This window comes from Phascolarctos cinereus, unplaced genomic scaffold (genome assembly GCF_003287225.1).
Source record: "Phascolarctos cinereus isolate Bilbo 61053 unplaced genomic scaffold, phaCin_HiC Scaffold_5;HRSCAF=322, whole genome shotgun sequence".
NCBI lineage: Eukaryota > Metazoa > Chordata > Mammalia > Diprotodontia > Phascolarctidae > Phascolarctos > Phascolarctos cinereus.
Window position 1 is genome coordinate 421,603,759 of NW_027555958.1, and position 26,247 is coordinate 421,630,005.

General features: G+C 40.0%; 1 protein-coding gene across 1 annotated transcript in view; it reads right to left on the reverse strand.

Annotated features, from left to right (window-relative positions):
- Window positions 1-4,469: 4,469 nt before the first annotated feature.
- The window catches only part of MAEL (maelstrom spermatogenic transposon silencer), a 38,149-nt gene continuing 16,371 nt past the window's right edge, over window positions 4,470-26,247 (reverse strand). Inside the window, exons 6-12 of the mRNA XM_020974712.1 lie at window positions 23,703-23,827; window positions 22,817-22,871; window positions 22,568-22,709; window positions 12,745-12,807; window positions 9,449-9,581; window positions 8,347-8,416; window positions 4,470-6,854 (exon numbers count right to left, since the gene is read on the reverse strand). Coding sequence (XP_020830371.1) covers window positions 6,667-6,854; window positions 8,347-8,416; window positions 9,449-9,581; window positions 12,745-12,807; window positions 22,568-22,709; window positions 22,817-22,871; window positions 23,703-23,827 — 776 coding nt within the window. The 3' untranslated portion in view covers window positions 4,470-6,666. The remainder of the gene's footprint in view (window positions 6,855-8,346; window positions 8,417-9,448; window positions 9,582-12,744; window positions 12,808-22,567; window positions 22,710-22,816; window positions 22,872-23,702; window positions 23,828-26,247) is intronic.

Here is a 26,247-nt window from a genome sequence, read left to right on the forward strand (position 1 = left end):
GTGTTTCTTCTCTAGCCCCCATATAGACCTGATCATTATCCAGCACTGTGTAAACACTGAAGACCCTTCTGGTAAATTCTCTATTCAAACTGTCATCCTGCCTGAGACCAAGTCTCTCAACAAAAAACCCTCTTCTAAAGTGCCTTAATCAAAAAGTCACTCCTCCTAAAATCAAAGGAACATATTCCAGGGAGGGAGCTCAAAGTGTCCTAGGTTCCTGCCTCATGGCAGGTCTACATCTAAGCCCATACATAGTACCACTGACTGACCACAGAGACAAGTCAGTGGTGCCTTCCTGATCCCCCCCCCCCCCCGCCAATGGAAAAACCTATACAGCTCAAATGCCAGGTTCTCCATGAAATTTTCCCGATTCCCACAGCCAGAAGTGATTTTCTCCATTCTTGGAAGCCTCTTAGCACCTTGTTTAACATTGACTGGCATATTTACATTAGGAATACAGGGGTTGTTGATTTAATATTAGAAGATCAACAAAATAGATTATATTTTAATAAGAGTAAAAATCACAGGATTTTTACCAATAGATGCAGAAAAACTTTTGATAAGATATAACACCCATTCCTATTATTAAAACACTAGAAAATAAAGGAATAATTATACCTTAACATGATAAATAGTATATTTAAAATCAAGGTACAGAATCATATATAATGGGGATAAATTAAAGGCCTTTCCAAGAAGTTCAGGAGCAAATCAAAGATGTCTGTCATCACACTGGTATTTGATAGAATATTCGAAATGTTCATCATAGACATTAGACAAAAAAAAAGTTGATGAAATAAGCATAGGCAAAGAAACAAACAAAATTCTTTTTTTTTTTGCAGATATGATGATTTAGAGAACTCTAGAAATTCAACTAAAAATTAATTTCAACATCAGCAAAGTTGCAAAACCTAAAATAAATCCATAGATAAATTATTAACATTTCTATATATTGCCAGCAAAACCTGGCAAAATACAGAAAGAAAAATTCCATTGAAAAGAGCATCAAATTGTATAAATTACTGAAGAGCCTACTTGCCCAGACATACACAGGAACTATATGAATGACTACAAAAGGCTCTTTATGGAAATACAAATCTAAATAATCAGAGAAATATTAATTGCTCACATGTGAGCTGAGTGAATAAAATTTTAAAAAATAGTTAAATTTACTTATTCAGTGCCATACCAAACAAACTACCAAAGAATTACTTTATTGAGTGGGAAAAATAATAAAAAAATCAATCTAGAGATACAAAAGATCAAGAATTCAAGAGAAATAAAGAAAAAAAGGTGGGAAGGAACTGGGCCTAGTAGTACCAGATCTCAAATCTGTAAGACAAAGCAGTAATTGTTAAAAATGATTTTGTCCTGTTTAAGAAACAGAAGCAAATAAGTAGAACAGATTAGGTATATAACATATACCTCAACACACAAGCACAGTAAATTTTAAAGCTTGGTAAACCCAAGACCTCAGGGTACCAGGATAAGAAATCAATGACAAAAAAATTCTAGGAAAACTGAAAGCAGCCCGGCAGAATATATGTATAAATCAACATCTCATACCACTTACCAAGATAATTTTCAAATGTCTCTCCAAATGTCCAAATTTTAGACACAAACTGTGATATCATAAACAAATTAGAAGAACAAGGGAAAAACTACCTTTCAGATTTATAGATATAGAAGAGTTCATGACCAAACAAGTGACGGAGGGTCACAGAAGATAAAATAGACAATTCTGTTGCATAACTTAAAAAAAAAAAAGCAAAGGGGTATGTGTGGGAGAGGGGAATCTTTGTAGCAAGTTTCTCTGATAAGGGTCTCAGCTCCATGATATATAGGGAACTGATTCAAATACATAAGAATTAAGGATATGAAAAAGCAGTTTTCAAAGGAAGAAATTCAATGTCAATAGTCATAAGGAAAAAATGCTCTGAACCACTAATAATTAGAGATATGCAAATTAAAGCAACTCTGATATTTCACCTTATATCCAGCTGGTTGACAAGAAAAAGAAAATGAAGAAAGTTAGAGGGGCTGTGGGAAAGAGGTAAATTAATACACTGTTGGTGACCTGTTGAGTCAGTCTGGTCATTCTGGAAAGCAATTAAAAACTATAACCCCCCCGAGTCAACTGCGTCAATTCTTTGACCCAGAGATACCACTACTGGGTTTATACCCTAATGAGATCAAAGAAAAAAGAGGGCCCATAACATATATGTATATGTATGTATGTGTGTGTGTCTGTGTGTATACACCCCCCCGTATGTAGCTGTGCATGGTTATGTATATACGTACATACATATGTACATGTATATATACACGTGTGCATGTGTATATACACATGTATATGTATACACACATATCTACATATATAACATTAACATAAAGTAAGAGTTTAATGCTTGTTGACTAGAATTGCTGACATAAATGGAATGGAATATAATGCTATAAAATATGATCAAGGTGATAGTTTCAGAGAAGTCTGGGAAAACTTGTATGAGCTGATACAATGAACTGAGTAAAACCATGAGAATAATTTACATGGTTAAAATAACAATACTGGGGGGAAAACTTTGAAAGATCTAAAAACTCAGATCAGTAAAATAATGAACCTTGATACCTGAGTACCTATGATTAAACATAATACTCACATCTCCTGAAAGAGGTGATTGGACTTAAGAGCAGAGATTCAAATAGATAGATAGATAGATAGATAGATAGATAGATAGATAGATAGATAGATAGATAGATAGATAGATAGATATTGCCAACACAGGAATTAGCGTTATTTTATGCATATTTGCTAGAAGGATTTTGTTTTTCTTTCTCCTTCTTAAACAGGGAAGATGGGAAGGAAAATTTTCATTCATTGAAAATAAATTTTTAAAAATTTGTCTTGGACATTTTGAGTTTAATATATCTCTGAATCATCAAAGTATGAAGTGTTCAAAAGGTAATTGGTGATGTAAGCTTAAAGCCCAGCAGGGACTGGGTATACAGATCTGGCAGTCATTTGCTTAGCGACAGTAGTTAAAACACAATTGGGCCAATGAGGTTACCAAGAGAGAGTATAGAGGGAGATAAGGGGATACAGGAAAGAAAGCTGGGGAACATTTAGGTAGTGGGCATGATACAGATGACGAGCCAGCAAGGAGACTGAGAAAGACTGGTCAGAGCCTATGTTTATAAGATAAAAAAAAGCTCCTAAGTCTTTCAGCCAGGAAGGACTTGCTCATCGAATCCAAACCCCTTGTTTGACAGATGATCAAACAGGCTCAGAGAGGGGATGTCATCTTTTCGATGTCACAACTTGTTCTAGAGCAGATCCAGTCTTTGAAACCATCTACAAATTTAGGATTTTTTCCACTAGGACACATTGCCTCACAACAGATTCACCTATATATAAATACAAGCTGTGGTCTAGTGGAAAGAGTCCTGGATTTGGAGCCAGACGGCGACCTGATTTTGTTTTAGACTCACCACTTATAAGATGTGTGACCTAAGCAGAAGTGTCCTCATCTGTAAAATGGGAACAATGACAGAAGTATTAGCTACTTCATAAAGGTCAAATGAGAATGTATGTACTTTGTTTTATGAAATGCCCATTGGATATCAGTTATCATACAGGGAGTGAGGTGAAACATGATTGATAGAGAGCTGGTTTTGTGGTTAGGAGGCCAAGTATTTGAATCCTGTGATCAGAAATCTTTAACTTTGTGACTGCCACAAGTCACTTAACCTATTATCCGCAGTTCCCTCATCTGTAAAATGGGGAAAACAATAGCTACTTTATCAAGTCTAAGAGGCTCAAATGACAGAAGACGTGAAACCTTAAAGTGCAATATAAATGGAAGCTGTCAGTACTGTACACATTAAACGCCAACATGAGACAGATCTATACTTCTGTTGGTATAAGAATGCCCTTCCCAATGCATATGGGTGCCATATAAATGTCAGTTAGCACAATCACTGTGATCAACCTGGGTGATGCAGAAATAAATCCTGGGAAGTCTCCTGAGGCATCCAAACGGGAAGCAAATTGCTTAGTTAGGGTCATCCAGAAAGTAAGATTAGAAACTAGATGGTTTCAAATCCTACTCCAGAAGATTACCTACTACACAATGCTGCTTCAACGTATACCATAAAATCACAGATAAACCAGAAATCTGTGTGTGTGCATGTATACACATATCTATATGGTATAAGCTAGAATATTACTTTTATTCTATACAATGGTCCAGCTTAATTTCTCTAAATAATGAGCTATTTACACACCATAATGAAATTCCAACCCTAGTCACAGAATGACGACTTATTTAAAAATAACAAAGACCACATTTCTCACTTTCATTTTGGCATAAGTTCTTTCATATTTTACTTAAACAATACTTACATTTTTCCAGAACCATCAAAGAAATAAAGTATTACACATAAAATAATTTTAAGTACCAAAACCGGTTTTATTTTGATGGAAATTACATACTGCCTTGACCTTTATAAGCAGGGTGAAACAACATAATTTGACCTATTCAGATGCATCTGGCTCATTATAACCATTAATTACTGTACTGTGCTGCATGTGATATAATTCCCTTAGAGGCTAGGGAAGGGCTTGCCCCTCTTTGATGGTGTCAATGTACCTACCACTGAGACGGAGGCTGGAGAGAGGTGTAAAAAAAGGTCATGGTAGGGGTCTATTATCTGCTTATTGGCAAAGAAATTGGAAGCCAAGCTGGTCTGAATCGTATATGAAGAACAAAACAGCTCCGAGGTAGCACTCGATGAGTAAAGCACGTGAGCTTTGGCACGTGATCTTTCTGACATTTACGTTCATTCCCTGGAGGCTTCTGTTCCTTAGCACTAACTGTTAGCACCATATAGAGACGCTGGTGATTTTTGTGGCTCTTCTATCTTGCTATTTTACAGTAGCTATCGGTTTCTAAGTAGGCCATCATGTCACTTGTAAATAACGATAATTTTGTCTTCTCTTTGCCAATATTTGTATTCTTAAATTTGTTCTAGTCATTTCTAAAGCTATGTTGATTAAGAGTAAAGTGTGTTGGAATCCCTCTTCTACACCCTTGTTTGGAAACTCCATCTCAAATAATGCTGACATTAACTTTTAAATAAAGTTGACTTTAGAATATTTTAACCTGCAATTTTAATTTAACCTACATTCTCACAAATGCATTTTCTTGATACTTTAAGAATAGTGTCTTCCCACGGAAACTCCTTTTCACGACATGGAAATGCTGGGACTTGGATGAGAGAAAAGATGCTTTCCCTGAGCTTCACGTGTTAAATGGCTTACATGGTTATGCATCAGAAATAGATATGGTTTTATCAGTGGAAACAACACTAGAGATGAATGATCAACCTTTTTGCTGTGGCGCTCTAAGTACCATTGGGCCTTTCCACCTGACCTGCTCTCTTGGAAACTTTTTGTGAGTGTTCTTTTCCTCTACTGGGATGCAAGCTTCTTAAAAGCAAGGCCTATCTTTTTCTATTTGTATCTCTATACTTAACTTATTAGCACAGCACTCTGCATACAATAAGCATTTAATGAATGTTTTTTCATTCACTCACCCATCATATTTGAGCGCTGTCCCTTTGAACGCAGGGAGTAATTGATTCCCAAATCACCGGACTTCTCAGCCTACTATAACCTAAGGACTGCAGAGCATCAGGTTTATAAGTCAGAAAACCGCTGCAAGAAGCACCCTCTGTGACTCTTCTCCCAAATGGGAAGAAGATAATTACCTCCATTTTCATGATACTGACACTCAGGAGTGAATTTGAATTACAGGGTCCTTGACCTAACAGCCTACACCACGCAGCATGAAACTTGACTGGAGTTAACACTGTGGAAATCCAAGGCTCGTCCCTGGCTCTCATCTGCACTAACTGTGCTCACTGCCAGCACCACAAGCTGAGGTACAGAGACCCCCACTGCTGGGCCATGGGCTCCAGAAAAAACAAGGTATGAATACATGCAAAAAGGACGCTATTTTCAGAAAAAGACTGCAAAAGGCATAAAAATCTTAGTTTGTCTATGAACAAAATGTTCCATTCTAATAATAAACTCTCTGCACTGCCAAAGTTCGCATCTGAAAGACTTGACTGCTGTGCGTTCAGAGCGAGGAGTTCTTCTCTGCTACGGACCGTGCTGGATATTCACAAGGAGAAGGGGATGCCCCAGACCTCACTGAGAGGAAAAGCTTCACATGCTGTAAAGGGGGAATGGGGAACATCGATACTGTTTTCACTCCCACGGTAACAGACAGCTATCTATTTATTCAATGGCACAGGCAAAGGCACGCTTAATAAAGTCACCCCCAAACCCAACTTCTTTCTTCTTAAAACAACAGACCTGGCTTGTGGTTGTTTTTTTATAGGCCACTTCAAACTTTAATACTATTCCCACCATACATTCACAAAATAAAATGCTATAGTAATAATAATAATAATAAAAAAAACAAAGCTGTCAATTCCTTCCCAAACTACAAACAAGTTTTAATTTATGAACAGGATTTCTTTCCAAATTAAAGTTTCTCCAGTGTCAGGAAAAATCAATGTGAAGATTTGTTTGCTCAAGTGTACTGATTACGGAAGGGGCTTAGGGCCTGCTGCTTCTTGCAGAAACTGAAAAAGGTCCCATTTTTAGGATAAGGAGGAGAAAAATTTGCACTCGTCCTTCTGGGGCACATAAGGAGAGAGTGGAGTCTCACAATTTGGAAGTTTCTGGAAGTTGCCAGAGGAATTGGATATGCTCTCCAGCAGACGGGTGATGCCTCTTCCCCGAACATTGCTTGTCTTGCCAGTTGTTTTCACCCCAGACGGAAAGTCACCTAAGATGATGAAAACATAAGGAGCAGAAATTAAACACCTCTATTCTTTTACTAAAAAAGGATTTCTCACCTGATTTGCTGCCCTCTACTTCCCCACAACAACTAGGTGAGGGTGAACCGAGGGGCCTCTGGAGCTGGCCACAAAATGAAGGACAACATAAGAGAAGGTGATTCCCAAGTCTGAGTTTCATGGTCTTCTGAGTTAAAATTGTAATTCCAATCCTGGGATATAAAGGTGGTCAAGAATCTTACTTTGCCAGGTTTATCAGTGTTGTCTGAAATTCAATAGTTATGTAATGCCTTGATGTCTTTAGGTTCTAGTGGGGAAAAGATTTTAGGTAGTTTCTGAAATATGATGTATCATTATTATATCAGAATTGTGGCTGCCAAAGCAATTAATGGCTCTCAATGAACTGATTAGCCAGTCACCTGTAAAAGTGATACCACCAAGCATTTACTATTCCTAGTAATAAAAGTGGATCAGGAAAGACTTTAAGGAGAAGGTAGCTTGAGCTGAGTTCTGGAGAAAGCTAAAAATTCTAAAAGACAGGCAAGGACAGTTAATTCCATGAATGGGAGGTGATGCAAAGTAACAGAAAGACAGGAGAGAGTTCAGTTTGGCTAGATTGCAGAATTCATAAAGGCAGGAAAATATAATAATTCTAGAAAGGTAGGTTGGAGCCCAATCATGAAGAACTTTGAATATCTAACAGGGTAGTATATGTGCCTGTACTCGATGTAATAAGGAGCCCCTGGACTGAGAAGGAGTAGACAGTCAGCCCTGGGCTTTAGCAATATTACTCTGACAGCAATAGGGAGAACAGTTTGTTGAGAGGAGAGATCCGAGGCAGGGAAACCAAGTAAGAGGCATCACATTTATTCAGATGAGAGGTAACAAGGCAATGAACTGGATGGTATCCATGTAAAGGGAGACAAGAGGGCAGATATGGGATGTGGCCAATAACATTTGTTAATTAACTGGATTTGTAGGGAGAGGAAGAGTGGAGAGTTGAGGATGATTCAAGCTGTATACCTATACAAGCCTGAGAGGACAGTGGTGGCCTCAACAGAAATAGGGAAGTTAGGACCAGGGACGGAGTTTTGTGGGGAAAAGGGAGAGCAAGATGAGTTTTGTTTGAGACATACTGCATTTGAGATGCCTATGGGAAATGCAGCTAGAAATGTCCCACAGCCAATTTGTGATATAGGACTGGAGCTCAGCACGGAGTAGGTGTGGATATAGAGATCTTATATCCAAACTGCCTAGTGTTCTACAGAAAACACAAAATTAGATACTTTTGAAAAGGGAGAAAATTAACATTAACATAGTTCTCCAGTTTATAAAATTCCCTTCCAAAGTATAGAACACGTTCTATATCCTGGGACTGGCCAATTTAGACAGACTTCTTGTGACTGAGATCTAACCAAACCAAAGGCAAACACGTAACCTCATCACCCACACCTTTCCAGGCTCCCCTCCAAAATTACTTACAGGTGGACATGTTGGATCTTTGTTCCTGATAAGAAGAGTTTAAAAAAGGAGGACTATCAACTCTCAGTTTCTGTAAGACAGAAGAACAGGATTACTGATTTGTTCTTGGTGAGCGGAAGAGATAAGCCATCAGGCTGAATTATTTTATTAATTGCTGAATGGCATTCTGTCTGCTCATGATAACATCACTGTGTACTAGGTAAAATCTCCAAAATTCTTCCACGTCCCAGATCCCTTTCTGAGTATACAACTTTTACCTACAAGCAGCTCATTAGCAAATCTGGGTTGTGCTAACCGTAAATGCCAAACATTTATAGATTTCAAGTTACTTCCATTTATTGACTTTAAATTCAATTCAGATTCTATCCTAGTACAGAACCCCTCAACTTAGGCTAATACTTTGCCACAGTCTCAAGTACCTGTTAGTAGCATGAAATGGGTTATAAGCAAGGAAGGAAAACTGACCAAGTTGGATTCTTTCCACTAAAGCTCATCCCCAACGTTCTCACGTTTGATCAATGTGGCATTATTTTAGGTGAATTTCCAGAACATTGTGAAATCCAATATTTAGACGGCATAAAATACCCATTTGAATCCTAATCATTTGTGGACTGCCTATACCTCTAGTACTTTCTGGAAAAGAAAAACTTAATCGAATGCATATTTTGATTTCAAAAACTAGCTCGGGGCAGTTAGGTGATGTAGTGGATAGAGTTCGGGCCTTGGAGTCAGGAGGACTGGAGTTCAAATCCAGCCTCAGACACTTGACACTTACTAGTGTGTGACCCTGGGCAAGTCATTTAACTCTGCCTCACCAAAAAGCAAAAAAAAAAAAAAAATCAACCCCTTCCCCCACCGAAAAAAAAAAAAGCTTAAAAGGAGTGAGAGGGGAGAAGAGTCTACCAAAAAAAGACATATGGACTCTCAAAAGTCAAGGTCTGTGCCTAGATCTAGAATAACACTGAAGAGAAGGGAGAGAGCTAGTCAAGTTTAATTGGCAGATTTTAGCCAGAATCTCAGAGTAGATAAGTCAGCTCTAGAAAGTTAGCTGATTTTTCAGAGCTGTCTTGATTCTTCTCAATTAACTCCACAACACAGTTACCTGGAAACGTCCTGCATCCAGCACCACCATTTTGGGATTTACACTGCTACTGGCTTCATAATCTTGGAGTGGTACATGAGTTTCTGTGAGAGGAATTCCAAAAAGAGTGCCTAGGGAATTACTGATGCAATATCTTTAAAAGAAAAAAAGTTCAATATTAGAAAATCACCATTTATAACAATTCTCTCTCAAAATCTCTGCCTTTAAAAATATTTGAGAGATAAATAGAACAAAACTGGGCACAAAGACCCTAGATTTATGGGAGAAGAGACTTCAAGAAATTCAGAAAAAACACAAGAGGTATTCGGTGGCCTAAAACCACAAGAGGAAAATCGCCCCAGGATGGGTGGAATACAAAAGCATCACATTGTGACAACAAAAATATAAAGGATTCTGATGATGCAGAAAAAGAGGGTCTAGAGACAGCACACGGAGGTACTGAGACCTCACCAACTCAGACTTTTAAAAGACACTGTAGAGAAGATAGGAGGAGAAGTAACAGGCTAAATACAAAAAAGAATGCATTGTAAGAACACTAAAGCTCAAAACCAGCTGAAGCCTTGCAGATACAGAGCTCAAGAAGGAACAGGGTCATTACTCAGGGTAGAGAGGATAGTGAAAAAACATGACAGAAGGCAGAACCCTCTCCCCCTCCCACCTTCAACAAGGAAAATCTTCTAACTGTAAAGGCTAGCTCAAAAATGGTCAATGGGGAATTGAAACCCAAAATAAATGAGCTAAGAGAGCATTTAGCTGCCACTGGTGAGTCCAAGTATCAAACCTACTTAAACCCAGGATTCTGGGGGAAAAAAGAAAACTGGTAGATGTAGTTGATAAACTACTGCCTATAATTCTGGAAATGTATACAAAACAGAAGAGGGGTTATGGAATGGCTCTGATTTTAAAAAAAAAAAGATGGCTGGATTCTCCCAAACTATAAACTAAGGAGATTAATTTAAATTCCTGGAAATCTTATAGAACATATATACTAAAATATGATATTTGAAAAAAATGGGTATAGGTACAATCCATTTGCATATTAACAGTGGCTCTTTAGCCTCCGTGGACCTTAATTTCCTCATCAGGTTGGACCAGCCGGCCTCAAACTCCAAATCTTCATGTAGCCTCTCTAGAGGTCCAATCTAACTCTAAATCCATGACCCTATGACCTATTTCATAACCATCACTTTCCAAAGGAAGCAAAGGAGTTCTTCAAGGGGTTTCTGGTCATGCTAGACCAATCTGGTTTCACTTTTTGGAGTTACTAGGTTGGTATATCAGAGGAATGCAAAAAAACACAGAAGCAAAATCTCTCACAATACTCATTAGGAAAGTGACAAGTTGGAATGTGTCTAAAGAAGAATAGGATAATGACACTAAGGACTAGCTGAAAGAAGCAGGGAACTAAGCCTACAAAAAAAGGCTCAGGAAAGGCATGTCAGACAATCAGTAAGCATTTATTAAGAGCTTATTATGTTCTTGAACCCAAGGAGCTCACAGTCTAATGGAGAAGACAAGATGCAAGTAACTATACACACAAGCTATACAGAGAGCTAATGGAATGTAATTTCGGAACATTCCAGGGATAAGGGTGAGTCGCTGTCACACGTAAGGATCAGCACATAGGCCAGCATGGCTTCACTGCAGAATACAGGTTGTAAAGCATAAGAAGACTAGAATGGTAAAGAAGGCAGGCAGTAAAAGGCTTTATACGTCAGAGAACATTTTATAGTTTATCTTGGAGGCAAAAAGGAGTCAAAGGAGTTTACTGAGCAGGAGTGTGATGTGATCAGACCTGTGCCTTAGGAAATCACTTTAGCTGCTGAGTAGAGGAAGACTAAGCAGAAGGTTCCTGCAACAGTCCAGGTGATGGGGGCCCACATTAGAATGGCAGCTATGATTAGAGGGAAGTGGGCATAAGTGGGAGATAGTGTGAAGATGAGTACAAAAAGGCATAATGGATCAGATGTGGGATGTGAGTGAGGAGGTGAGGTTGACACTAAGTCAACTAAGTTGACACTAAGTAAACCCCGGTTTATAGGCAGTACCCTCCAAAGTCATAGTAAAATTGGGATAAGGGGATGAATTGGGGAGAATGGGACAAATTCTGCTTCAGACATACTGCATTTGAGATGCATCTAATTCAAGATACCCAAAAGGTGGCTGGTCATGTGACACTAGAGCTAAGAGAGAGCTCAGAGCAGGCAGTGTCAATCTGGGAATCTCCTGTGTATTGATGTCAACTGACTCCAGGCAGCTAAGCGAGATGGTACAGAAGAGGAGGGCCCAGGACAGGGCCTTGGTGGACACCCCACAAAGGAGACTGAAAAGGATAAGTCCCACAGGTAGAAAAGAAACACAGGAGAGATCTGCATCATAAAAACCTAGAGGAGAGATTATCCAGAAGAAAGTGATTGAGAGTGTCAAAGGCTGAAGAGAAGTGAGGGTTGAAGACTGAGAAAAGGCTATGAGATCTGGTAATGAAGACAGCACTGCTACCTTGCCTTGAGAGAGGATAATTTCAGTTGCATGAGGTTGGAAGTTAGACTTCGGAAAGTTAAGAGTCCCGTTTCAAAGTGTAATGTGTAAGGCTAGGGGGTTTGAATTGATTGTCAGGTAACTTAAAAAAAATAATTTTTCCAGGAATGAAAAGTTAGTATAACACTGTAAACATTAGGATTTGAAGCAAAATTCACTAAGTTTTGTTGAGTCAATGATTCACTAACGGTGCAGAAGACAAGGGAGGGCAAGGCAAAGATGGTGGGCACTGCCCACAGCCAGAGGCACCATCAACCACTCAGCAAAAAGAAGGTTGCTCATGAGAACCACCACACCCTGATTCCCATGGCCTGCTGACATGAGGTATTTGAGTTCCCTCTACTAGCTAAAAGATGCTTTCCCTTCTCCAAGATGACCCTTAAAAAGTCAAAGCACCACATAACTTCTATCTGCTAAGGGACCTGTGCATGTAAAATGAGCAAAGAATCTGAGGACAAATTTGTGAAATAACCTTCAAAGGAAACTACATTCTTTCTTGAAAATTCAAAAATCCCTAAAACAGCTTTCCAAAGAGAGAATCCTCTATAAGTCAAGATCTTGTCCCCTCTCTCTCCCCCTACACTGGGAAAGACGAGAAGAAAAGCAGGACCAAAAAGCAGCCCCGGCAGTTAGCAAAGGGTGAAGAGAAGACTAGAAGAACTCACCTAGAAGGCTAGCAAGAGGCAGCCCAAGAAATGACCCTAAAATTCAGTACACAAGACGCACCCCAGGCGGCCCTTCCCTGACCCTGCACTTACGCAATCTTCTTGCAGACAGCCAAAGCACAAAAGAGAATATCGTTTTTTTCATGCCACTTGCATCTGCATAAGAAAGAAAAAGTTTTAAGTCTACTTGTCTGATAGCGGCATTTATTTTATGCATAACCTATGAGCAATGCTTCCTATTGATCTAGCTGAAAAAGAAATGCTTTTATGTTATCTACATAAAAATGCTGAGGCTTTCCATTTTCAACAAAATATGATATTTCATAATGCAAACTATCTCCCCTTCTGCACATACATGCACAAGTTTATGTTGCTATGAGGACACTATATACACTATAAAATGAAGCATTACACTGCCTTGAAAAGGATAACTTAACCACATTATATTAAAGACAAACCGTAGACTCCATCTACACCAATCTCTCCATTTTATAGATCAGCAAACTGAGTCCTGCAGAGGAAAAGTAATTTCTCCAGGACCAGTCGGTCAATCAATATTTATTCAGCACTTACTACATGCCACACTGTGTTTAATTAAGAACAGGGGTTACGATGAAAGACAGAAGATAGTCCCTATTCTCAAGGAGCTCACAGTCAATGAGGGACATAAGTAACACACAAACACCCATGTACAAGCGAGCTACACACTGGATACACTGGAAGTAACCAACAAAGAGAGGGCTCTAAAATTAAGCAGCTGGCAAAAGCTTCCTGTAGAAGTAGGATTTTAGCCAGGAGTTGAAGGAAGGCAGACAAGCCAGGAACCAGAGACAAGGAGGGAGAGCATTCCAGGTGTGGGGGAGGAGGGGAAAGGCAGTGAGAAGGCAGAGTACAGAGATGGAGCATCATGTGTATGTGTGTGTGCATGCACAGTAGGAGACCAGAGAGGTGGCAACAGGAGGGCCAGGTTATGAATGGCTTTAAACACTAGAGGTTATACTTGGTCCTAGAGACGATTAGGGAGCCATAGTAGTTTATAGGGCAGAGGAGTGACATGGTCTGTTCACCTCCTGGTTTCTCTGGCTTCCTGCAGGCCTTGGCTAAAATCCTACTTCTACAGGAAGCCTTTGCCAGATGCTTAGTTTCAATGCCTTCTCTTTGTTGGTATTTCCAGCGTAGCCAGCGTGTAGCTCGTTTGTATGTAGCCGTCTACGTGGTATCCCCCAATGACTGTGGGCTCCTTGAGAACCAGAACTATCTTCTGTTTTCCTTTGTATCCCCCTGACTTCAAAGAAGAGTTGAGAGAACCTTGTGGCAGGCAGACCAACCAGCAGGTGGTAGCAGTATCAGTGGATAGAAGGGAACATAGGTGAGAGATGTTATGAAGGTAAAATCTACAGGAGTTGGCAACAGATTGGATACATGGAGTGAAAGAGATTGAGGAGTCAAGGAGGACAGCTAGGTTGCAAGGCTGGAGGACTGAGAGAATGCTGGTACACTCATCAGTAAATTAGGGAAATCAGGAAGAGGGGAGAGCTTGGAGGAAAAATAATGACTTCCATTTTGGACACGCTGAGTTTATGATGTCTATGGAATATCCAGTCTGAGATGTCTATAGACAGCTGGATGTGAGACTGGAAGTCAACAGAGACTGGGTTAGGGCTGGACAAGTAGATTTGAGACTCATCAGCACAGGGATAAGATCACCAAAAGAATTAGTATAAAGGGAGAAGAGACGAGGGCCCAGAACAGCCTGGCAAGATCCTGCTGGTTAGCAGAAGAGACATGGATGATGGTCCCATAAAGGAGAATTAGACGAGATGCCACACAGGTAGGAGAGAACCAGGAGAGAGCAATGTTAGGAAAACGCAGAGATACAAGTGGTCAAGGAGGAGGAGCATTAAGAAACCCTTAGCTACACAAATAAATATGCCATTACTAACCTGTATACTTACTAACTGGCTGCAAAACCCTTGGCCTAACTGGGCTGTCACCTTCACTACATGATGCTTCTTCAAGACCATTTTATAAGAATATACATCAACAGGGGCAGCTAGGTGGTGCCACAGTGCACAGAGTGCTGGGCATGGAGTAAGGAATACCCGAGTTCAAATCTAGCCTCAGACACTTACTAGCAAGTCACTTAACCCTGTTTGCCTCAGCTTCCTCATCTGTAAAATAAGATGGAGAAGGAAATTGCAAACTACTCCAGATCTTTGCCAAGAAAACTCCAAATGGGGTCACAAAGAACTGGATACAACTGAAAGACCAAACAAAAATACTCCAATAACTGTACGTAAACCTCACTAAAGTAAATCACTTTCAGAAGTGAAATAAATACTTTCCATAGATATTGAGTTGATTTGGCATAAAGCCCATCTCTTCTGTGTACTCAACAAGGCGCTATCCCAAAGTAAGCTCAGAAATGAATAATGCTGGAGTGAGAGAATACTGAGCAATAAAAAATTTAAAAACCCAGATGCTGAGGGCCTCTCCAGCCTGGCAGTAACGTCCTTATCCAGCCTGATTTCATACCACCTTCTCCACTCCAGGAAAACTGGACTTGAAGCTCTCCCTTGATTTTTCCTGTCTCCCCTGCCTCTCTGCCCTCCCCCAGGGGGGAGCTATAGAAAGGGAACAGGCCGCCCTTGGCCAGCAACTCTTCCCAGAGATCTTCCTCCTCCTCCTCAAGAGCTGACCTAAGTATGTCTCCAAGGAATTTTCCCATGACCTTTCCATTTTTCCCTGACACTGCTTAACTTCTTATGGACTTAGCATTTTCTATCTTGTGTTTATTATTTACATGCAGGCCATATTGCTACCATTAGAACTTAAGCTCTTTGAAGGCAAACCCTGCCATTTTTGTACACATAGTAACACTTAAATGTTCATTGTACTGAATCCTAGATAAATACAGACTTTATGAAAAAAGGGTATGCATCCCAAACAGATTCTCCCCCTTACCTTTTTATCCTGAAATGAAACCTTAGGTTAAAAATCAAATCTTTGTTTCCAACAACTCCCCTAAAAGTGTTAAGTCCTTTTAAGATATTGGGGAGGGGCCAAAAAGTCAGTCACAGGCTCCCTGCTGTCTGTGTCTCTAACTACTTCTCATTACTTACTTGGAACATGAAATTCCACAATATAAGGTAATTAACAACACTTTTAGAAAACAGACTTACAACGAAAATCAGTTTATCAACTACAAATTCCAAAATTAAAAATTGGCTTGAATTTAAACTAAGTATTTATTAATTGCCGTCGTGTGCAGGACATTATGTTAGGAGAATGTAACGATGAAAAAGACCCCCCAGACATGGACCTTTCCCTAACAAAGCCTCTGGTTCAAGAGGGCAGATGAAGGCCACGCACTTCCTGTGAGCTTGCTTCAACGGATCTGTCTGGTCACCAATGCAGGTTCACGTCAGGTTGCATGACTTCTTATCCTATGTAGCTATTGTGAATGTCACCTTGTAAAGTCTCACAGGGGTCCACAGGTTCTGGGGGCCATCAGGACAAAGAACAGCAATAGAGTATACAGGGATTGCATTGGTCATCCAGGGTTCTCACCGGTGACTAGGTAACATTCTGTAATCACTGATCTTGCTGATGATATCACTATACCGATTCTCTTGTGTAATTCCTTATTGAGGACCTGCTGTAACCTGCTCACACCTAGCATGCATGTCTCCATTACTCTTTGTGTGACCTGACACTTTGCTTCTTCAGAGACTGTGGGCTTCCAGTCTTAAGGAGAATCTTTGGCTCATTAAAAGCAAAATGCAATTTTCCAAATACAAACCAGCCAGCCTTGTTTTCCCTCTTGTTGTTAAATCCTGGCCCCAGATCACTGTCTGGTGGCAGCATCTGTTCAAGATACACATACTAATGGACACTCTGGGTTGACCACTCAATTAAATATCACTAAGTATTTGGCATTTTTCATCTACTGAGATTTTCCCAGGTGGATAGGCTAATTTTTTTTTCTTTTTATTTTATTCTCCTCCTCTCCCCCACTGCACACCCATTGGGAAGGAAAGAACATAAAATATGTATAGTCATGAAAAACAAATCCCTGCATTAACCATGGCCAAAAATAGAATATCTCATTTCCTTTTTTTATGATATAATTGTTATTTAATAGTATTATTTCCAACATTTGACTGGCTTCATCTGTTTCAGCTTTTGCTTTCTTCAATTAATTACATTTCCTGAAGGATGGATGGTATTTTGGATGTCATTTCAGAAATCAAAGAGACTTCGACTGTTGTTGCTTGCATCTTGGCTTTGTTTCACAATACACAAGCCATCATCCACACCTTTTCACAAAGTAACAGTCCTTGCAGCACCTCTTTAGAACAGCTTTTGTTTTGAGCCCAAGAGCAGGTTGAAAGAATGGAAGCAGGTAACCTGGAAGAAAAGGCTGGATTTTTGAGCTACACTTCATGCGACTTCCATCTATGGGAACTGTACTTTGTCATGAGGCAAAGAGGAATGTGGAGATTGAGGAAGGTTTTGCCAGACATCTGCTCATTTGGAAAAGAGCACTGCTGATGGTAAGCATAATTTTCTTTACAAACAGAGATGCCACGTTTTAGCCAAACCTGGTGTGGGTGGTGGATGTGAGAGGTCCCCCCGGTGCCCTCCTCTCAGGGTCACTGCTACCGAGGCAGGAGCTAAAAGCCATAGCCGTAGCAACTTGTCTAACCCCTTCAGAGAAGAATATTCCATTTTCCAATATATTTTTGCTATGCTCCTATATTCCCACTTTTGCATTGAAGTCATGAAGAATAAAAGTACATTCTAACTTAATTTGGAGTTTCTAATCAAATTCCTTGTAAAATTTTCCTTCCCCTTCATGATATCCAACTGATACAGGCAAGTAAGCTAGAATTATCTTCACAGCAAACTTTTTGCAAACATTTAACATGAATACTACAACACAAGATGACCCAGAATCCCCAGAAACATTGCCTCTTGCTGCTTCTGGAGATGTGACAAAAGCAGTTTCATGAAGTCCTGTGTCTCCCCAGAGAGCCAGTGAACCATCCTTCCATTCAGATTCTGTGTTTCAATTTATAGCAAAAAGGTCTGGTTGACTGATTTGGTTCATCCAACAGCATCCCTGCCCACTAACCGTGGACAAGGCTCTCACACTCACAGTGTCAACAGCTGTTAATGTTGACAGTCTGAAATCTAGGCACTTCTCAGCACTCTTTGCATCCTGTTTGTTGCTCTGACATAGCTCCCACAGAAGCAGGGAGGGGCCGTGCAGACCAAGGACCGCTTCTCATTTTTCTTTGTTGTGTATCCTTCTCTATTTCATGTCCTCTGATGTATTTTCATGGCATGGAGGGACACAGAGGCTGTAGATGCTAACTGTGATCTCTGGCCAAGTCCAACTGTAAGGAAAGGCTTGTACAGGCCTGGAAACAGTCTCAATCTACTTTCGAGGAGCACCCCAAGTTTGGAGACTCATGACCATCCGGGAATGAATTCTTTGGTTAAGGACACCAATGACACATATATAGAAATCAACACAATTTGCAGCCTATTAGGAGCTGAGGTCTCATGAAGGAGAGCTTACTTCTGGCAGGAGCCATCAGGGAAAGCTTCAGAAGAAGGCACTTGAAGCTGGACCTTAGAGGATCTATAGGATTTCAATAGGTAGAGAGAGAGGAGACAAAAGTGTACTGCCTCTAGAGTCAGGCAAATGGAATATGTGTTCAGATACTGATGACTAACCTAGTTTGGAAGGATTGTTGTTTCTATGTGTGAGAAGGCTGGAAAAGCAGATCAGAGCCCAACTATGGGGAGTGTTGGATTCTAGGCAAGTGGCGTTTTCTAAACAGGCAATGGGGAGTCACTGAAATTTGTCTGAGTAGAAGAACAACATGATCAGGAATCTACATGAGGAAGAACATCCTGGAAGATGGCGATAGGACAGATTAGGGAACTGAAACCAGACTCAGGGAGATGCCCAGAAAGTGGTGGGACTGCCTACAGAGGTGGAACTGGTAGGACTAGGCAACTGATTAGACAAGGGAAAAAGAATGCAAGATGAAGAGGGATACTACCTTCCCAGAAACAAAACCTCGAGGATGAAGCAAAGGTTAAATCTTGATGTTCTAGGACACGTCAAAGACCAGTGCGGGAAGGTCATCAGTGATCTATCCAACCTCCACTTCAAAGAAACCTGTCTAACCAGAAAGCCAACCAGAACACCAACCTAAGAATGAGAGGTCTCAAAGGAAAACCCTTCAGATAGTACCACTCCTGAAGAGTTCTGATCGCTTAATTAGCCCTTCATCTGCAGCCTATAAATCTAAAGGAAGGTAATGGATCACAATTCGGGCCACCCATTTAGATCAGATGCCTCTGCCTTCCTTCCACATAGAGCAGGAGACTGAAGCCTTTACTCCAAATTTCTCAGGGCCCCCTCCCCCCTGTTTTTCAAGCCTCAGTATTATCACTGTCTCCTTTCCTTCAATTACAGGACAAGGATCTCTACCACTCACTATGACTAATTGCATCCCCTCATTTTCATTAGCTCTTCCCCATAGTCTACTAACACTCAGGTCTTCACAAGCCTAAAAGTTCTCTCTTTAATCTTTCGAGTCTTATCTATTTATCATCCCATCTTTTAAAAATATTTTGTAACTGTGAAAAAGGTGTGTACACACACACACTGCTTCTCTCAGCCTCTTGCCACGGTGCTTTCACTAGCACTATTCTCAGGTCACCAAAATGGCCTTTAATTAGGTAAATACAAAAGCCCTTTCTCGGAGTTCATCTGATTACCCTCTCTGCATCTTTCAACATTGTCGATCACCTCATGCTACTAGATATTTAGTTCTAATTTGGCTTTACAACACCACAGTCTCCTGGTATTCTAACATTCTGTCTCCTTCTCTTCACCTCTTAATGTAAGGGTTATTTCCTAAGCATCCGTCCTTGGCCTTCTTCTCTCTACCCTTGCCCCTTCCCCCTTATCAATCCCCTTTGCTCCAACAGCTTTGTCTATCATCTTTGTGCAGATGACTCCTAATTATCTCTAGTCCTCACCTCTGAGTTCTAGACTCTTTTGTCCAATTGCCTCACTTCTTTGTACCACACCAAGATGTCAAACTCAACAGTTCATTGTTTCCCCTAAATCTATTCCTTCTGATTTCATAATTTCTCCCTTATCTAGACTCTCAGGTTTGTAACCTTTGGGTTATCTTTGCTTCTCTCTTATCCCCATTTACAGCACCCTACAAATTCTATCCCTGCAGTATCTCTTGTACCCACCTGACTCTATAGGCTCACTGCCATGACCTGCTCAGATTATTTCAAAATAGCCTAAGAGGTTTTTCTACCTATTCACTTTGCCTTCCAATACTTTCTTCATTCCACTGTCAGAAAAATCTCTTCTGCTTCTAGTCATAGCACTACTCCAGGACCAAGTAATCTTTCAAGGGGTTTTCTATTGCTTCCTACTTTGTAGAGTTTAAAGCCCTTTGCTTGGAATTCAAGGCTCTACAACTTAGCAGTACTATTTTTCTTGTCTTATCTCATTTTACTGCTCTTTACGGTCCAGTCAAACCGGATAACACCGACGAAAACTACTCATGACTCTCCTACCTCCACACCTTTGCTCAAGCTGTGCTCCATATACTCCCTTCTCCATCTGGTGTCAGATGCCTGCTCATTCCTTACAGCTCAACTCAAACGATACCAGGGAGCCTTCTCTTAACTCTCAGGAAATGATCTTCTCCCTCAGACCTCACGTCAACACTGGTTTAAAAACAAAACAAAACAACTTCTCTAATCCATGCTGGTATCTCCATCTGACTCTAAATCCCTGGAAGACTGGGACTGCATCTTATCCAAAATGTGTAAATTCCTCGGAGCACACTGCCTAGTACACAACAATCACTTAATAAATGTTCCTTGTTGATCTACAGCTACTTATCATATTGCAGTATAACTTTTGTACACATCAGAATCTAGCTTCACAGTTAATACCATAACTTCAATGTATTAACATTAAATAATCCCCTCTCAAGTATGGTTTTGTAGAAGTCATTCCAGGATCCCATAGCACCCTAAGGTAACACAATGGGGACATGGGAAGATTATCTTTTCTTGTAAAGAAGCTATAAAGCTCAATGATTTATTTCCTACCTTTTATTTTTCATCTGAAGCCACTGTCAAATACCAGAAAGGGAGTCAATGCAGGTGGGGGGAAGAAGATCTTGGGAGATAGGCAGGTTAAAATGCAGGGTCAGGTTTGCATATCAAGGTATAAAGTTTTGTTCTAAAGCTGAGTGTTAAAGATTGGAAAACTCAGATGACAGAAGAGGTTTCCTCAAGTATTTAAAAGGCTGTCGCATGGAAGAAGTCAGCCATGTTCTGCCTGTTAGAACAGAAGCTTCTTGAGAATAGGGATTTCCATACAGCCTTTGTGTCTGTATCCCCATCATCTAGCGCAGTGACTGGGGAATGCACAAAGTGCTTAATAAATGCTCGATCTACTGACTCCATAACAGCAGAACTAGACGCAACAGACATTAACTGCAAAAAGGCAAACATAAAGAAAGCCTCCCTAACAGTATATAGCTATCCCCAAAGTGGAATGGGCTGACCGTTGACTGAAGGGTGGACTGGCCACTTGTCAGGCACCTAGTAGAGGGGATTCTTGTTCAGGTACATATTGTGCTCTGAAATCTCATCCAACTCCGATTCTGTGATTATGAAGAAGGGGAGAAGTTAAGCTCTGTATCTTCTTCCCTACCCCTCAATTTCTTGACATCATCCCTACTTTATTCTCCCACACCATTGCTAGCTATTCTGACAGACAAACATATGGAAGGAACCTCTACTGAGAAATTCATATAGAACCAAAGTTTGGGCTCATTCTAGGGACTCCAGGCTCTCAGTCAAAAGCTGAATTGTCAATAAAGTGACTTAGCCCAAGAGCAACCTTGGCAGAAAGCAGTGATAAGAATGACAGATCAGGTTAAAAAAAATTAATGTTTTGTTTTACAATGTCTTGATTGCCATTTGTTGCAAGGTCACTTAAATAGACAAGACACTGTTTCTGGTCTCATCTAACTCAACTTTAATAAACAACTCTACCTACTTTTCCTAGAAATAAAAAAGCAATGAACATTTGGGCAAATACTGCTAAATACTGATATGCCTGCTCAGAATCTATCAAGTCTAAGAAAACTGTCTAAAATTTGCTGATATCATAAGTCCTATATAGTTGTATTTCCTAAATGAACTACATCTTCTCTGAGAGCCAGTTCCTCATTCAAGTCTCTATCACTCAAGTCTCTAAAAGGGAAGACAAGTCTTCCACACCCAAGCTCATGACAGGAGTGCCTGGATGCCAGTTTCCCTTCTAAGCAAGGACTGAAGCATTACTCTTTTGCTCCTTAAGGAATGCTCCAGCACAAAAATCACTCCATCACTTCTTTGGGAGTGGATGGAGCATGACAGGAATAGGCAAGGTAAGGGTATGCACTGGTTGGGACACAGCCAGGGAAAGGAGTGTCCCAAACTGGGCATGTCTTTGACATATCTTTGTTGTGAGATGTTTGCCCTCCATGGCACCCGGCTATGATATGTCAAGTAGTATCTTTTACAGTAAAGACTCAAAACCTCTGGTAGGCAGTAAGACTGGAGATGGGAAGGGAGGCTGGGGCAATTTTTAAATGCAGATAATTTACTTTTCAGACCTCACAAAGAAAGGGCAAATTCATCACAAATGGCTTCTTTATCCTGGCTCTGCTTGTTTCTGCTACAGCTGGGACAAATGAAGGTAATAAGGTGTTGACACTCCCTTCTAAAACATCAGATAAGATACATATGAATAGCCATATCCAGTAGTTTCAACTAATCAAGCAGCAGAAGACTATACTGGCAATACCTTGTGTTGCTAGAGTAATCCCACATGGACACATCCAGGAGGCTCCGTACCCAGGTCTTTGACGGCTCCTTACGAAGTTTTTGTTGGTAGATTCCCACCATGAGGTCCTCCACGATAAGGATTTCTAGCTCTTGCCTGGTTTCTTTCATCAGGAAAAGCAAGAAGAGAGTCATCTTTAGGTATTTTAAAAATATACATGAGAGAATAGAAACACAAAAGTGTACTGATAAGAATTTTATTTTTCCTCACCCAATTTCTTTGCCATATGCTTCAAGCACCAGTTAACTCTGTACCTATCATCAGACTGAAGAAAAAAAAATTACTTTCAATCCCGCCTGTCCCTGCCCCCCAATTATGGTTTTTAAATAAACACATTCCCCTCAAATACAAAATGATTCTGAAGGGGTCTTTCCAATCCAAATAATTGTCTGGACAGAGAAGCAGCTTGTTACAACAAGAGAGATTTAGCTTAGATGAAAGATGACATAAAAAACTTGAGTAAAGCAAGGTACAAATATGAGGGAATGGTATAATACAATGGTATTAGGACATAAGGACAATGGTATGATGTCTCTTTTTCTTCTGAGATTTGTACAGTGGAAATACAGTCTTACTTGGAGGCTGGGGTCTAGACCAGGAGAAGATAACCTGCAGCTTCAAGGCCACATGTGGCCTTCTAGGTCCTTGAGTTTGACCTTTTGACTGAGTCCAAGTTTTACAGAACAAATCCTTTTATTAAGGAGATTTGTTCTGTGAAGTTTGGATTTAGTCCAAGGGCTGCACTTGGGGACCTAGAGGGCCACGTGTGGCCTCAAGGCCACAGGTTCCCCCACCCCTGGTCTAGACTACAAAATTCCTTCTCAATCATGTTATGAAGTATGACTATATACTCAAGGACTCTTAAAGGTGCCTAATCATTATATTACAAAAATCAATAGAAATTGAGTAACCTCTCTGAAGGTAAAGATAAAGAAAACAGCTCTAAGACTTTCCCCAAAGACTACAGAAATTTCAGATAAAAGGCTTTACACCTAGCTCTATGAAAACAATTTGGAATGAATACAATTTAACAAACACCAACAGTACACAGTCAAATTGTCTTATAGGTGCTAAGAGATCTGCTCCTAACAGTTACCTTGCAGTATACAGGTGGCCAGCTGCTTTGGTTTGGAGAAATAAATCGATAAAGGTTTTGTAACACAGTTGCATAGTCATCTCCTGAGTGAAAGTTAGAAATAGGGATCTTGTGACTGGTATCACCTGGTAGAAAAAGAATAGGGAAAAAAAAAAGAAAAGTATGTCAAAATTAAATGATAAAAGTATTACAGAAGTAATAAAGTGTCATAATAAGTCCAGAGATGCTAATGATCACCACTGCTTCTTTTAAAGGGTCATATGAACAAGGAGGTAATTATGATTAAAAAAGTTCTCTAGAATCCAGAGTGAAAACACACTCTCTGCCATGATCTCTGTTTGCCAATTTATAAAAACAATCATTGCTAAAGCTGGATACCTACCCACTTTCAATCTTGGAACAATTATGGCAGCCACCTCCATACGCGCTAAAGTTGGATTAATGACTTAAGTCCTCTGAGAAATCCTCACTCTCTCAGACAATATGGGGACTGTTTCAGCCCACATGGAGCTTTCCTTTCTCTAAACTCCTACTGAACATAATTATATTAAGGATCAGAGCTCAGCATTTAATTTTTCTTCGTTTCACGTATGCCAGGACACTCCCCCTGAAATATACTACCATTGGTAGCAGAAACCATACCACACTTCTGCCGCTCCCAAACAATCTATGCAGGGCTGGGTAAATAATAATCCGAGAATAAGTATTTGATTTACTCATAAAGGATCTATAAAAACCAAATGCACAGCAAAGGAATAAAGTGCTTCTAAATGAAAATCCCCACCTTTGAAGATCCATAATCCACCTGGCCTATTTTTGCTCTCCAACAGTGGTACCAAGATTCACCACAGGAAGAACTTGCAAAGGTTTGAAATGTCTGTCCCTGCTTTTCCTTCATTACAACTCAATCAATCCTCCACAAATGTAAATGCTCCTTTAGCCTACAGTACCTCTTAGAGGCAACAAGTGAACGTGCTATCCATTTTGCCAAACGGTTCTCACTCAGACTTGTTTCAAGCTTCGAGGTGTACACTACCTGATTCTATTGTTACAGGAGTAGATACCATTATTCTCTTAGCAGTCCTCTTCTCATGGTGCAGCCCTTCTATATCCTTGGTTATTTTACCTACGTTATTATACTATTTATTCCTGTTCAACATACAATAAAATTTCAGAACTTGAAAATGTCAGTGTAAGTCTAGATCCTCAAGTGTGGCCCTTTGATTGAATCTAAACTTCACAGAACAAATCCCCTTACTAAAAGGATTTGTTCTGTAAAACTTGGACTCAGTCAAAAGGCTGTATCCGAGGACCTAGAAGGCCACAGGTTTCCCACCCCCTGCTTTTAGAATGTCCAGTTTCAAGATATTTTGTAGTTTGTAAAATAAAAGAATCTCCAAGGAGAACTTCCTTGAGAAAAGATTTCTTGAAGTTTTAAACCACAGGAAACCCTCTCCACACAAAAGATGGGGTAGGAGGGGAATGAGGGAGGGCTAATATTTAATCTTCTTTTCTTTGGTGTCCTTTAGAACAGAGGTGTCAAACTAGAGGTCCCCCCAGCAAAACTTCCCAGATTAAAATGTAATTTTTGTTTAACAAAATAAATAAAAATACAACATAATGTTAATTTGTGGTTTTCTACTTCAATAGAGGCCAACATGGTTCCAGTTTCTATTCGAGTCTGACACCACTGCTTTAGAGAACTAAAGTCATTTAGTTTGGTAACATACATGCTTTACTTAAAATTGTTTTTCTCATTAAGTGCTCTAGACAGCAAAGATTTGTCTCAACCAGGGGCAAAAGTACTTCCCGAGTTTAGTTTGAAATGTTCTTTAATTAGCTACAGCTACAAGGTACTAAATTTTAAACAATATCTTAGTTTTTTTCCCCCAGACTCTCAGAAACTAAACAAAATTAAAGTAATTCAATTAAACACAATATTTACTCAGGACATGTTATGTACAAGGCACTAAGTTAGGTACTAATATGAAATCAGAATAACAAAAGTCCCTGCCCTCAAGGAACTTACATCCTATAGGAGGAAAACAACACATTCAGAAATCAAGAAGTACAATGTAATTTGAGGCAGGAGAGTACACTAACAACTGAGCTGATCCTCAGAAGAATTCAGAGAGAAAGTGAAGAGGAGAGAGTGCATTCTAGTCAAGAGAGATGATGCCTGGTGAAAATTCAGAGGCAGTAGATGGAATGCCAAGTTAGGGAACAGAAAATAATTCAGTTGAGAGTCCATACACAAAGGAGAGAAATGTAAACTGGAGCTTTGATGTGACGGGCCTTACATGCCAAGTTAGTACTTTGTAGTCTATTCTAGCAAAAAGAAGTCACTGAAGGCTTTTGAGCAGAATATTTAAAAAGCTGGGCAGCTAGGTGGCAAGTGGATACAGTGCTGGGCCTAGAGGCAGGAAGATTCATCTTCCTGGGTTCAAATCAGCACTTATTAGCTGTGTGACCCTAGGCAAGCCACTTAACCCCGTTTGCCTCAGTTTCCTCATTTGTAACATAAGCTGGAGAAGGAAATGGCAAG